At 39.3% G+C, this 16,219-nt stretch overlaps 1 protein-coding gene across 1 annotated transcript; it reads right to left on the reverse strand.

Annotated features, from left to right (window-relative positions):
* Positions 1 to 567: 567 nt before the first annotated feature.
* Positions 568 to 13,602, reverse strand: LOC135714351 (probable peptidoglycan muropeptide transporter SLC46). The gene is made up of 4 exons (XM_065237695.1): positions 13,278 to 13,602; positions 12,928 to 13,185; positions 4,444 to 5,446; positions 568 to 1,079 (listed from the first exon to the last, which is right to left on the reverse strand). The coding sequence occupies exons 1-4, from the start codon at positions 13,453 to 13,455 to the stop codon at positions 989 to 991; spliced, it is 1,530 nt and encodes a 509-aa protein (XP_065093767.1). The 5' UTR covers positions 13,456 to 13,602; the 3' UTR covers positions 568 to 988.
* Between the last annotated feature and the right edge of the window lie 2,617 nt (positions 13,603 to 16,219).

Raw genomic sequence — 16,219 nt, forward strand, 5'->3', positions numbered from 1 at the left:
GCTAACTATCGTTGAAAATATCCGCAGACTACAATTCCACGCGTCAACAACAATATCAGTTCCGGAGCGAACTTAGCAAATGAACTAAAGCAATCACCAATTGTTTTCCGATATTTTGACATTAACGGCTGTCCTAACCTTTTGTATGATATAAGTTCACCTTTAAAAAAACGCCACGGCTCCACCGATGAACGGCGGAACCGTTATACTATTATTTAATATTTATTATTTATTATCGACCTCATTACCTCATCCCCCTTTTAAAGATATTTAAAGACACTCACACAGCATTCAGGCAACAACAGAACAAACCAACAATCAGCCGAACAAATTATCATTTTCCGACCTGGACCGTGACTCATTTCGTTGTTGTTTCAAGTGACACACAGACACACTGAAAAAAAACAAACATCGTCTTATACAGACCCGGACGCAGACGCAAATGATTACACACACAGTTACACTTAAACATATACATAATTCACATGAAAAAGGCTGTAATTTTAAGAAGAAGACGATGCAAAGCTGCATGAAAAAAAACGGAGAAAAATGAATAAAAACAATAAATATTATACCTAGAATGTAAAACAGATGATCAATAAAAGCAAAAACCTTGCAAGTAATGCAAACGCAAAAAAAAAACAAAACACTATTAAACAGAAAATGGTATATTAAAGAAAACGAAGGCAGAAAAGGAAAATCTCTAAAAAAAAAAACAGTACTATTAACACATACACACTCACACTCACACTCACTGGAATGGTATGAAGAAAATGCGGAGAAGAACAAACAGAAGTAATGGTAATGTCAAATGTATTTAAGTGTAAGTGAAACAATACAAAAAAGAAAATAAAATCTATACATAAAAAAGAATATGGAAAAAAATAAAAATCCCAGGGGTTTTCACTGGTTTCAGCTATCCGAACGTCACTCAATAAATAATATGCTTAGCCTAATCTAGTCTAATATCACACTTCCAAACAACAGCCTACGCTAGTACTTCATCATCGGACGTCTGCTCCTCTTCCGGCCGAGGCATCTGGTGATTTTGTCGATTCTTCATCAGCACGTGGATCATCCTGAAATAGAAATCCCAATCAGTCCCTCAACCCGATCTAAATTTGATGTTGTGATGTCGCTGATAATGATTACTCAGTTTTATGTCGTTTTGGTCGGTTAAAATATCAAAATTGAGAGCAACAAAATCTTCCTGTGACATCACATTGAAAAGCAATTCTACTCTCCGGAGAACTTTGAAATTTGGGCGTAATAGCTTTTGTAAACATACATTTCAATCGCTGATTTCTCGCGAATAAAATAACAATCTCGTGAACAAACTATGCCAAATGGTAGATGAACCATTCAGGTAGATGAACGTGTTGTTAGTTTTTAAGATTGAGCTTAAGTTCGCGAGAAATCGTCCATTGAAGTGTTTGTTTACAAAAGCAATTACGCCCTAATCTTGAAGTTCTCCGGCTCTATCAACAAGAGCAAACTGAAAACTCAATTTGATGTACATTTTTCCTGTTGATAACAAAACGAGTATTCAATTTGATGTGAAATGAACTATTCGTTATCTTAAATAAGGTTCAGTCTTCTTACTCTATGCAAAAATAGGCTGGTTGTAGCCACAGAAAGTACGATGAAAGCTCGGTTGAAACAGGGATTGCTGAGGTAACATCCTATCCGAATCAAAAATATCTCCAAATGACAAAATGACAAGCGATCAACGAATCGAATGATAACGCTATGTCAGAAGTGGAAATCAATAGTGATATAATATTCTTCCTTTTTTTTCATGCCAAGCCCGTATGACACCAATGAGGTACAGAGAGAGGTGAAGCAGATCGTCAAATATGGTTGTATTAGTAAACCAACAAATCAACTTAAACGCAATTAGTGACCTGTATCGTACAGTGGTTTCACTCACACAACTTAACCGATTGCTTCAACTCGATAATACAGCTTATTGGTATGACACAGCTCACTCGGGGCCGTAGTAGGAAACGAGCAAATTGTTGGCAAGCTGCTTCACGAACTAAAGCCGAAGATGATACACGTGTGTTAGTGGGAGTTTTTTTGTTATGTTTTTTTCTCGATTCAGATCAAGCTCACTCCGGTGGTAGAAACGTCATCCACCAACATTTTGCTTGAAGCCAAAGTTTTTGGCTCTTTGGTTCGATTATCTTTCAATCTAAGACAGCTGATGCAAGCATTGAGCAATAAAGTTCCGGTCACATAAATGTTCGATTTGTTGCGCTACAAGATAATAATGAGTTTATGTTCAACACATGCGTGCATTGAGGAATCAAATGTGTATTGTAGCATTTTTTTAAAATTCGGCATGCTAATTATGAAAAATTCACATTTTATGAATGATAATACATAAATGATTTTTCAACGCACACGTGTCGTTAAAGCACGCATAAACATAACATAAATAGGCCTATTCTGCGCGGCGTGTGAGGTGAGGTGACAGTTAAGTGATGGTGAAGTGACAATTGTCACCTCGGGTGAGGTGACTCTCCATGCAAATCAAATGGAGAGTCACCTCACCTCACACGCCGCGCAGAATAGGCCTAAAAAACTGTAGGCTACAGTGCTGACACCACCAATGGTGGCGGCTTCAGCAACCCTTATTATTGGCAAAGGATTGATCAGGCTATGTCATCATCCATGCACATTGAAACGAAGCAGGCCAGTAATAAATTATTATCCTTCTACCACTCCGATTGAGCTACAGAGCAAGTTTGTCATGGTAGTCGTAGCAACCGTTTTGTCTGTATCGTTGGTTGCTCAATGTGTTTGGATCCGCTGTGCTGAACTACACGGTCTAATCCAAATGCTCTTGACCAGGGCTGACAAATGTCATTTTCAATGAAAGATCTCACGCGATATTTAAAGAGATACTTCTGTCACTATCATCGGATGAGAAAACGATGACAGAGATTTTCTTCAAAATATCATCGATTTTTTTTCATGACAAAACGTGACAGTGTTGTGATAATCGTGATTACTAGCTCATGTATTGCTATTAAAGTTACTTGTACCGAGGAAATCTTAAAAATATATTCACTCTACCAATTTCATATGGTTCCTTGCTTAAATTCATCTAAATCAGTTAGAAATGTTGATGTCAAAACCGCATAAGAATTATTCTCATGAGTGCTTGATCATTGGAAAATGACAAGAAAGCTAATGATCGGTCGCTTCGTCTCTTGATAGTGAGAGGACCTGTTTTCTCATTATCACATGACGGCCGTGATATTTACCAGCTCTGCTCTTGACTCAGTGACTTGACTCAGTCTGTCATGCGGCACTACGAATGGAAGTGATTAATCGTTGATTTTCAAGTGATTTGCGTTTTGAAACAAAGTGATTTGTCGTTGAAAAATATGTACTGTATAACACCTCTGAATCAAAATGATTATCATTTGAATTGGCACCACTGTTTTCATCCATTGAATTTGATAAGTTCGACAGTGAGCATGAGTAAGGGCGTATATGCGATGATCGATTCTCTTCATCGATTTTCTCTTTGCATTGCTACAGCTAAGCGAAGCAATTTTCTAAAATTTGTTCAATGCAGAGTTGTAACAGGTTATATTGGCTATCAAAAGCAACACCAAACGCACCGAGAATCGTTAATTCTAGCGAGTTATTAACAAAAGAGAAAATCGACGAAGAGAATCGATCATCGCGTTTACGCCCTTATGCATGCCCACTGTCGAGCTTTCCTTTTGGAAGCAAATGTCAAAAACGCACATGGCAAACATTACTCGCGAAGATGGCAAGTCAACAACAAATTAATTAAGAGCAAGTGATAATTCTCCATTTCCACCCGAAATAATTTGCATTTTACGAAATCGTTGCTGCATTCAATAAAAGTGTATTATTCAGATAAGTTTTATTACAAAACATTGTCAAACTTATCAAATTGATTGCTCAATGTTACTTCTACTACAAGCCTTGTAATGTTGTTCAATATAACTTGGACACATGTGATCGGGGTAGTAATACGATTTATGTTCTATGGTTATATTCTGAATAACATATAACAAGGCTTGCAGCACAAACAAAGTTAGTTTGTGCTTGCAGTATGAACAAGGCAATATAATATTTAAATCCATATTCAGCAAACATGAAAGCCAAGGATAAATTAGTTAAATTTAAAGTGATAGTTTTTAAATATCAGTATGCTTGACATTTTGAGTTCAAAGTACAGCACATCAACGACGATGTGCAATACAATCTAAAATAAAGTGATTTTCTGTTGATTTCATCGTGCTTCGATATGATCTCTTCCAAGGGATTTGCGCATCGATTTGCAATGTTTGGCAAGTAGTGCAAATTCAACAGCAAATCACTTTACATGAACATGATGTTTTTTTTTTACCGTGTGCCTATGCTCGGGAAACCTTTCCCCCATCGCATCATACTCACCCAACAAACAGCACATTCACCGCGTAGATGCCCGACGCCACAAAGTTGAACGCCTCCGGTGCCGTCGTCAGCGTCCGATTGTAGATATAGGTAAACAGTGGCGCCGCAGCCAGCGGGACCATCGCCGTCATCGACATGGCCATCGAGTACACCTTGGCAATGTCATGCGACGGCAGTATGCTGGACGAGAGCGTCATCAACGCTGCACCTTCCGTTCCCTTGAGGGGTGTCACCCCCGTCGCCAGGTACAGCTGCCACCCGTGGCTGGCCAGTCCCTTGATGAAGCTATCGCCGGAGAAGCACAGCACCGACACGAAAGCGATTGCAATGTCCGGCAGTTTGAATAGCTTCTTCAGAATCAGGATTCCCAAAAAGTTACCGGCAATGATCGACGCCAGATCGGCCGACTGCCAAATCGTGTACTCCTCCAGCGTCCAGCTGAACTTCTTCCTCGTAAACAGGTAGAATATGTTACTGCCACCGGACCCCAGCACCGAGAAGGCCCCGATGGTCACAGTTAGCCAAATTATCCCCCGATCATACCCGGACCGCGCCTTGCAGAACGTGTTGAATATATCCATCACCAATCCGAGGCGGAAAATCTCCCGGAACTTGCCCCAACTCCCCAACGAAGATACATCCACCCTCGTCCGATCCACACTATCCTCGATCAAAAAGAACACATAACCCATCCCGAAAAGCATCATGCAGGCGGAGATCATGAAAACCGTTCCGGCACTGGTCCACTCGAGCACAAAACTACTGGACAGCATTCCGATGAAGGCACCTCCCAGTGTGGAACCCTGGAGGATTCCCATACGGATGGCACGGTTCTGCTCGCTGCTCACATCGGCCAGGTAGCTGAACATACCGGCGCATAGGACCGTAGTGCCACCGCTGATGGCCGCCGGTATGTCACCCACTACGAAGAGCCACGGGTTCAGCGGTATGCGGTCAGCTATCCGGCAGAGGATGGCTCTGGTGATGTAGGTGACGGTGTAGCCTGCGAAAATGTTTCGATTCATTAGGAATTCGTCATATTATTGCGTGCATTTCGTTCGATAATCATCATTCCGGATTCAAATGTTTCTGGTTTTCAACATTTTGGTTTGATCTTTTAGAAAGATGGGATTTTTCCCCCCATCTTGGTTTTGAGGAATTGAACAATTAATGACGGTAAGGTCCATCGAGGATTGCACGCGATTTAATATAGATCTAGATTAAATGTTAAACTTTTAGCGGGCGCGTCAAAAAAGGCACGTAATCAGTATAGTCGCTATATTCATAGTCTGGCGGATAGAATCTCGGGAACCAATTGAGTTGTCAAATAGCGGAACCAATCGAGCAAATCACGACTAACAACAGAAAAGAGCACATCAGCTATTGCGAGCAAAACTTCGGAAACCCTTTTCTCGTGACTCAAGGCTCGCCTACGCAAACTAACACCATCTTTGGGTTGATGAAAGTTTACCCTATCCGGTGATGCTTTTAATTTGCGTTCGATTATCGAGGAAAGAATAATCAATGTTTTGTTTATAAAAGTTGATAATACCTTTTCAATTATTGGTCTAAAATATATTGAATTGGTTCCACTTTTTGATAGATCGAAATTCTATCCGCCAGACTATGAATATAGCGACTATAGTAATCAGGTATGTCGTGTACTGAGAACATTGCGAATAATTCCAGTTATAGCTCTTGAACTATACCAGATAGAACGATGGAGAATGCAGTCGAACAATACCCGTGTGGCAGTGGCCAGTCACTAGGTGGCGTTAGAGTGCAAATAAACGTTTTAAATGTATATCTCAGGAAGACCAGATAGAAGATTCATGTGTTGAGCAAAGTTGTTCAATTGGACGAGACGTGTTTAGTGGTATCTAGTATAGTTGGGAACTGACTCACTAGGTTGCGCCCGAGTGCAAATAAAATCACTACTGCGTTACCTGACTTATAGCGGAAATCTTTTGAGTTGGTTCCGTTCGTATCTTACTGGTCGCCAACTTATGGTTGCTATAGGAGATTGCAAATCAGCTAGCTTCTTTGCCACATCAGGTATACCGCAGGGAAGCCATCTGGGACCGTTGATTTTTCTACTCTACTTCAACGACGTGAACCTGGTTATCGAAGGACCTCGATTAGCATATGCAGACGACCTCAAAATATTTTTACGAATTTGCTCGATCGCTGACTGCCACAATCTTCAACATCAGCTTAATGTCTTTGCCAGTTGGTGTACTTTAAATCGAATGGTAGTGAACCCAGCAAAGTGTTCTGCCATAACGTTCTCACGAAAAAAGCAACCGATTGTATTCAGCTATGACCTGCTTGGAACGACACTCGAACGCGTGAATCAGGTGAAAGACCTGGGTGTGGTGTTGGATTCACAGCTAACATTCAGGCAACACATTTCTTATGTCATCAATAAGTCGTCTAGGACTTTAGGATTCATCTTCAGGATAGCTAAGAATTTCACCGATGTCTACTGCTTAAAATCTCTTTACTGCTCCCTCGTACGATCGACGCTTGAGTATTGTTCTGCGGTTTGGAATCCGAATTACAACAATGGTGCCGAGAGAATCGAATCTGTTCAACGTCGCTTTCTTCGTTTTGCGCTTCGTAGACTGCCCTGGAGAGATCCGCTTCGGCTGCCCAGCTACGAGAGTCGCTGCCAACTGATAAACCTTGAACCTCTCCGGATTAGAAGGGACACCAACAGAGCTTTGATTATCGCCGACACTCTACAGGGACGAATAGATTGTGAGGCTATCCTAAGGCAAATTGACCTAAACGTGCAACCCCGACCACTCCGTAACAACCTCATGCTGAGACTGCCACTGCGTCGCACGAACTACGGGGCATATGGTGCGATTTGTGGACTACAGCGTGTGTTCAATAGAGTCGCATCTGTATTCGACTTTCACCTCACACGTGATGCGCTTCGTCGGAGATTCTCATCTGTTTTCGCCGGCCGCAGTGACTGACAGAGAAAATTAGTGTATTTCCATTTATGTTTTTTTTTACATTCTGACCATGTTGCTTTGTTTTTCTTTCTGTGATTATTTGACATGTAATTTTACTATTATTATTTTTATGATTAGTATTATTAACATCATTTGGGCTACAGCCAGCCTGTTGATGTATGGCAACAATAAACAATAAACAATAACGAATATACGTTGTATACGAGTACCCTGAATACGTATAGTTCGTCTAATTTTACATTGCAAATGCCATGCAAAATTAGACGAGTCATACGTTCTCGGAAAAAAATCCGTTCCCGAAAACGGGAACGGACCGTGAACTAAAAATCACGGCCAGCTATCCAGAACAAAATTGTCTCAAATATACACCGTGAACTATGGTTCACGGCTGTGGTTCACAAATATGGGAACTCTTTTTTCCCGTGTTGTATTCGGGGTACTCGTATACAACGTAAATTCGTTATAAGTCAGGTAACACAGTAGGCGGCGCCAGAATACAAATAATCTACTTCTATAGATATCTTAGGATGGCCACCAGATAGAAGCTTCGAGTCTTCGGAAAAGTTGTTAAATTGGACAAAACTCATTCAGTAGTGATTATTTTAGTAGGGAATAGATTCACTAGGTGGTGTGCAAATAAACTTCTTCTATTGATATCTCAAGATCAAGATCAGGTATAAATTTCATGTTTTGAACAAAGTTGTTCAATTGGACAACATCCATTCACTAGTGGTTAGTTTAGCTGTAAATTGACTCACTAGATGTCACCAGAGGGCAAATAAACTTCTTTCAGTGATTACTCAAGATCGAGACTAGATAGAAAATTCATTATTTCAGGTAAGCTGCTCAATTGGACAAGATCAGTATAGTGGTACGTACACGCAGGGAAATGAACATAAGAAATCCAAAATTTAAACATTATGCAAACTCAAAAATGAAGGAAGAAAATCATTCATACATCACTTATGCGTTTCATATAAAACATCTCAGTTTTCATTATTTGGACATAAGCCATTCATGCGCCACAGGTTTGAATTTCATAATGCGGTTTTTGAAATTTGGAAGAGTGTTTATATGAAAAAAAAATCATAAGGAACGTAATGAAATTCAGACCGTACAGAGCCAAAACTCAAGATGGAAGTGGTTATAGAAGAGCAAACGTTGCTGCAGGAGTTCTTAATTGAAGTTCCTGCCGATTGTTTGACGTTTCTTAACGGTAAGTATACAATATTTATTAATTTTATTGTTAATATTTGAAAACAAATCGATAGGAATCGGCTGTAACATAGCGGGATTGCTAACCGTAACCAGTTATGGCATTGGATTTTGGATTGTAGACGACGAAACGTAAGTTTTCTAATTTCTTCATTCCTCGACATCATCGTTTATTAACATTAATTTATATATCCTATAGCACCTCAATAATTTAATTTCGCCTGAGCAGCAACCGGAAGAAGAAATTCCAAATTTCATTCTGGAGGAGGAACAGTGGGCAGACGGATCTAACGATGAGGAACCAAACTGCGAACAAAACAGTTCTCCGTTAATTTTATTATTATACATTTTCTGAAATAATCCAAAATCGAAAACATGGCTAACTTTCGGAAACGAAAACTATTTTATCGAACAATTAATCAAAAGATCGATAACAATTTTGTAAACAATGACTAGAATCGTCAATTTATCAAAACTGATAGTTCACCCACGCAAACTAGCACCACACCATCAAGTAGGGGAAAGTTATTCCCACCCCATGGTGGTGTTTTTTCTAGCGTAGCAGGATTGATAAATTTACGATTGTAGTAATTGTTTACAAAATTGATAACGACTTTTTGATTTTTTCTTGTGTCTTCATATCATTGAGAACAAATATAATTTTCATAGATTTGTATGCTGGACTACATAAAAATTAAATAAAAATTTCTCAAACTGATGTATACATTTTAAAATTATGCATTACGTTTTTCTTTCGCTTGGTGACAATATTCATAATGTATATTTTCATGTATGTATGTTTCAATTTTCAAAATTCTTAATGCATCATTATGAACTAAAATGTATTATTATGATTTTATGACCAAATCCTTATGAAATACATACGAATTGATTTGCCCAAGAAATTTGATTTCATAATGTGTGAAATTGAACATCATGAAAATTCCTTGTGGCTAAATTTCAAAAGGTATTTTAATGAATATCTTATATGCATTTTTCTGCGTGTAGTAAAGATAGACATTGACTCACTAGGTGGTGCCCGAGTGCAAATAAACACACTAGGGGGCACCAGGGTTTAAATAAACTTCTTCTATCGATATCTCAGGATTGATACCCGATAGAAGCTTCGTGTCTTCAGCAAAGTTGTTCAATTCCGTCATTTGTCCTTCCCTAACATTTCAACGTGGATGCACATCTGTCTTTTATGAGCGTCCCCTTATGTACGTACAGAGGGGAGTTCCTATTCACGGAATGATTTGTTGCCAATATTTCATTTTACCTGATTGCTAGCCACAAATTTTTTTTCGAAAAAATGTGCTCTCATTACAACGAATTTTATTTTTTAACTAATATTTTATTGTGAACCTATTGTGGTGACAATTTGATAACTAGACGAGTACAATACAATTACAATAGGGTTAATTGTCAACGATAGGATGTGTTGTATTTTATTGCTTTTTTTATTGTAAATTTATGGATATTTTTATCCAGGAGGCCATAAGGATACTGCAGCTGGTGAATAATATTATTGTCCAAATTTCAGTTCATAGTAGTGTGTTCGTGTTTCACGGAGAAGCCACGCTGGTATCATATGTTCCAAAAATGAATCGTGGAGTAAAATTTCTATATACAATGCATGACCAACCTGATGTCGAAGAATCATCCGGCAAGCCAATTATCATCCTTGACTACAATGATACAAAAGGTGGAGTTGACACCGTCGATAAAATGTTTGCTGCTTACTTTGTGTCAGGGAAAATTCGACTAAGATATAAGCTCTATAAGAATTTAATGCGTTTGTCTTTTGTATCTCTTTATTAGTTTTTGTTTGTCTCGCCCCTCGTCTCGATGAGTCTGATCGTCGCCCACTGGTACCCATAGCCCATAGTAGCCGAAAAGCTACTACCTAGCTCCTCCCCTTATCCTATCCTTCGAAAATGTATCCCTCTAACCTCGGGAAAGACCGCGAGTATTCGGCCCAACTCTTACTAGATATAGAATTAAGTAAATTTTGTTGCAAACAATGAACAATTGTCGGCTTCGTAAAGCTAACGCGATTGAGCCTTCTTAATAAACGAACTTATTAATCGTGACGCCATTTGATTTAATAGCGTTTTCACAAGTTAATATTTAACCGTAGTTAAAAAAAAACAAAGAAATGCAACAGACCCATTCGAGTATCAAATCAAGCTGAATAGTAAGAACAGAAGCTGATTATTGGCTGATTTATGGTGTACAGGGCTGATTTTTTTTCCTCTGTTCGAGACCTAACACTACTGCGATCAGTAAATTGATTTATTGTAGTATATCCCGTGTCCTTAGTTTAGTGCATGTCGTATTACTCCATCCCTATTGTGAAATGATGAACTATTCGATTTGTTTACAGTTGCCACTCTTGCATTTATCGCAGGGATCCGACTCTAATTGAAAGGTTTCGCTATTTATACCCTTCGGAGTGTTGAAACACCCTCCAAAGGCGCGCCCCTTTGTCAGACAAAATTGGATTCCTTAGCAACAAAATTAAGGTATGACACTGATAATGACAATGCATCAGAACCCTAGTCTTAACCACTTCAAACTAGGGAACAACCAATAGAAGATTAGGAATCACATAGATGACGACAACTAACTCATTTTTTCCTTGTTTCAAGATCATCATCCATTGGTAGACAAAGCCGAGTCTAGTCACTATCAACAAGGCATCAAAAGTAACAAGAACTAAGATGTGTTCCTTGGATTACTGAAAAATCCTGTTCCCCTAGTTTGAAGTAGTCAGGACTAGGAATCGGTGGTAGATCTTACATCCCGTAACGTACCACGAAAAGGTGATTAACATCCAGCTGAATATATAAATGATTAGTAGTGCATGAAGCGAAAAGTATCCCCATAATCCAACCTCAAGAAGTTAGCTGATCTAAAGATTGAACAAGCCTAATTGAAGCTTAACACTACTCCTGCACATATTTTGATAGCTTGATTTGTTAAATGTCGTCAGTATCTGTGTCATTCGTTGCATTTCCGGCATTTTAGTTCTTCTAAATTCACCTCTCTAATTACAAACAGTGGCACCAGTAGAGACAAGGAAGAGGAGATTTTTAGGAATAGCTCCAGGTAGATGTGGGCTGCGACGACGTCGGAAGTATTAACATTTGTATTCCTGTATTTTTGTCTGTTATATTGCACTGGATTTTCCGACCGCATTCCAAAAACATTACGCAATTAGGGTTAACTACCCCATTTCCGGCCTATTAAGCACAACCCACACTTCGTCTTTCTTAATCTAGCGCAGTTTAGCACCAAACGGAATGTTATTATTACTGATGGCTTCTAAATTTATTTACCTTTCCGTACGTACCGTAAGATTTGATAAAGAGATACCAATCGTTGAGATATTGTCAAAAGTCTAACGCTGCTTCTTGACGCCAAACTCGGCCTAACGCATTGAAACGCTAATGAATTCACTTCGGCCTATCGGATGAAGGTAAAAATTGATTCGGGTGGAGCGCTTCTTTTGTTTCTGCGAATCAAGTCAATGATCATACCTTTTGCCACACATATGCTTAAGTGGTCCAGTAGGTATGGTTGACACCTGTTAATCAGTGAATGCCGGTTCGAGTCCCGAAATGCAAAGGCAATTTTTAGACTTATGTTAACAATATAAATATGTAAATCCAATTAGTCAGCAACCAGTTAAAGCAGTTCCATATAAATGCATAAGATATGAAGTGGACTTCCATTATTATTTTTAAAATAAAACTAGAAGGCTGAACAAGGGTTGGAAAAAAATGTTATTCAATTCGTTAAAAAACTTATAATGTATATTACTGTTACGCTTTCGGCTGATTAAAATCCATAGATTCAGATGTTTAAAAGCTGAACAAAGGTTAACGTGGTCTATGTACAGCAATTATTCAATCTTAAGCTGAATTTGATTAAACAACACTTGTTAGGAATCAAATAGTTACTTATGCACCACCCTCACACTCCTAGGCACCCTCCAGTAAAATTATCTAGCAACGCCAATGAAAATATACCTCTTCGTCAAAAGGTTTTATTGATATGTCATGCTCTACCAAGTAGCCAACTTAGTAGCTAATTTGCATTTTTGCAATATAAGGTTGATTTACGGCTGATATAGGGCTTCGAAGCTTTATATTAGCCATACATCAATCTAATATTGGAATTAAGTGGATTAGCAGGCATGTTTGTTGTTTGGGAAAAATGTTGATTATGGTTCTGCTTGATTCTGCTACTTAAAAATATCTCAGTCCTTCCGCAAACTTACCCACACACGGTATGATCATCACTGGTTTCCTTCCAAACTTGTCAGACCACGGACCCAAAAAGAGCCCACACAGCGCCGGAACAACGGACATGATGATGCTGCTGGCCATGGTAATTTTTGCCACCGTCGGTTGCACCACCGATTCCAGCTCTTTGGCCTCGCTCGAGTTGGAATTCATCCCTAATAGTGCACAAGTACTTGCATCGTATCCCATGTACATGCACGTTTGATGAATAACCTGATTCGCCAAAACGATACCTTCACATTCGGAGATGCAATTCATAAAAAAAACAACACAAAGAGAACACAATCAGTGAATTTTTCGCCAAGTCACCCGCGCCAAGCCTAACCTGATATGCTCCATCCGAAGCAAAGTGCCACCGCTACAGGTTCTAGCGAAAAGCATGGTAACTTTTTGCCCGCGTCACTAGCCACCGAGGTGGAACCACTATCCGATCCCAGCAGAAGAGGAGTATCTTCATCACAATTGTTAACACTAGCGGTAGATCTGCTACCTTCACTGTCCATGGTTGATTCGCGATTGGCTCACGGACGCCAAGTTCTGGATAAAGGAAAGCTTCCCTTTGTTTGTTCGCCACACCGTTATTACACGACACTCATACCTTATCTCGCGTTGTAAATTACTACTCGATACGTTACAATTGAACACATTATCGATGATGAATTGCTTCCTAATCTCTTGAGATAGTCTAAAACTTTCTATGAATCACTCTTCCATCAAAAATGTTTGGGATGCACCCCATGAATCACCTAGACCTGCGATCAACTAGATCGATAGATAACGGAAGATATATTACGCGGGCATGCTTCTAGTTGCAAACTGCGAGTGGGACTGAGCTAGAGGCTCGTGACTTCAAACAAATCGCAAACTGCTGTCTAATCGATATCGGAAATGGGGTACCACACAATTTGTTTACAACCTGCAAATCATCATCACATTATAAACAAATCATCACAACAAGAATTCCATCCACTGCAGGAGGCGCGGTTGTTGAAACGTACGCCACAGATGCGGGTCAGCAGTGCCAATGTCTCACGATCAAGATTATGCGAGTAGGCAACCTACGCGCAAGCGTTGCAATCTTATCGCAGTTCCAAGCGAGTACTAACAAACAGAATCAGCTGGTCGCGACGCCTGGGCAGAAACTACAAAGAAATCTATCAACATTCGACGCGGTCTCCCGTACACGCAACTCTTTTTTTACACGGTTATAGTTTTCTCCTACGACGGATTCAAAAATTCATGTATTTTGTATTTTGCTGTGTTCACTATATAAAAAAAAATAAAAATTTACCCGCGTAAACAGAAGGTTGGGTGTATTGCAATTGGCATTGCACCGAACGGAGTTTGAGGCTCCAAGCGTATACGAATGCATCATTAGAACGGATTGGACAGCAGAGTTGTATTTAGAGAAGAGCCGGTGCATAAGTGTTGTGATTGGGCACAGCTTGAGTACAACCCTGAGCTGCTGTGAAACGAACACGGAACAAAGCGTAATGACGGTTATTACGGTGAGAAGTTCCAGTGAAGTCGCGCGGCAAACTAAATGTCGTGCAGCGGTGATGTAAGTTTAGTAGGTAACATCTGAAACGGAAAGAGATCGGTCATGAGCTATGTTGTGGGCTCTTTACTGAATAAAGTCCGATCAAATGAGAGAATTTATTTGCATGAAATGGTAGATTGAACATTTGGTAACTTAATATAAAATGATTAATAGTCAAACAAACTAGAGGTTTCACGAGAAGTTCACTAGTCCAGTGGTTCTCAACGTTTTGCAACCCTCTTTGATAAATTATACACGCTCACGACCCGCCTCTACTACAGGGTGCGTGACGAATTTTTGCAGTAAATGGTCTATTTGAGAAAAAATACACCAGTTAGTTATTCTAGCAATGAATTTTGTGCGATTTATTTTCTTTCGCAACATATGGAAGTTGCAAGTAAATTTATTCAAAAAAATTGCCTTCCCTTTCGACGACGTTAGTTAGACGCTTCCGGAAACTGCAGTATGCACGTTTTAAAATGTTTCGATCCATAGATGTCATCACTGCCTTGATTTTAGCTTTTAGCGACTTAAGTGTGGTGTGAGGGGTTCTAATGGTACGACGTTGGACGACGCCCTATACAAAATAATCCAACGGATTGATATCGGGACTGCTTGGGGGCCAAATTTCTTCCTCCCAAATTTACGAAATATTTTCCGTAAGCCATTTCTGTGCTTTATTAGCAGTATGAGCAGGTGCTCCGTCTTATCACTTTCCCAAGCCTTTTTTAATATTATACACTGTTCTTTCAGACACATTTACCGACCGAATTATTTCTCTCATGCATACTCCGGCGCGCAACAAAGCGACAACGGCTGACAGATTGCTCTCTTGTTTCGACATCTTTACGTTTACTCAACATTGTTTGTTTAAATCTTACACCTAACAGTATAAGCTATCCAGTGCTGCCAAATATATCTAAATCATGATCCACAAGCATGAGAAATTACTATTTGAAATTTATTGCAAAAATTCGTCACGCACCCTGTACAAACAGATGTTGTAAACCCAAAATGACATAAAAATCTAAAATGGGTTTAAAACGCCAAAACAGGCTTAAAATGCCATGGCAGGAAACGGCTTAAAATTCCAAAATAGCCACAAAAAAATACAAAACATTTTAAAATAGCTACAAACGACCAAACTGCACCTAAATACCAAAACAGTCTAAAAATGGCCTTAAATGTGCGAAAATGATCAGAAAACATTGAAAGAGTCAACGAAACGCATGAGTAAAAACGAGAAAGTTGTATTAAAACTAAATAGCAATGCACCTCTAACCGGTCTAATGGTTAAAAGAAACGTGACTCCGGGCCAGCTTGCGATGCCAAAAAGACTTTAAAAGCGCCAAAAATAAGGCCACACTGAAATTGCTTTTATAGGTTCCATCTTCGGATGGATTTCTGATACCAGGATGCACGTAGTAAAGCACTTCTGGGGTCTTCTGGTCCAATGGTTTCCAACACAGTCGAGCCTCCGTAAAATTTGAATGATTATTTTGCTTAATGACGTGTTCAGGGTATCATCCAAACCATTTGTGGAATAGTTCTAGTTCGTCGTTTTTCTGGATCATGATCAGCAATCCAATGCTTTACTGAGAAACAGCAAACGATAGTTTTACTGAAAAAATCAGCTAACAAACATAAACCAACACCCAGTCAAAGAGCATTACAGTCGCAAGTATTTTTGCATTCGTACACTCAAAAATATTATAAAACGAATATAG

Source organism: Ochlerotatus camptorhynchus, unplaced genomic scaffold (genome assembly GCF_037179485.1).
Source record: "Ochlerotatus camptorhynchus isolate MF236.1 unplaced genomic scaffold, CSIRO-AGI_Acam_v1.1 ptg000639l, whole genome shotgun sequence".
Lineage (NCBI taxonomy): Eukaryota > Metazoa > Arthropoda > Insecta > Diptera > Culicidae > Ochlerotatus > Ochlerotatus camptorhynchus.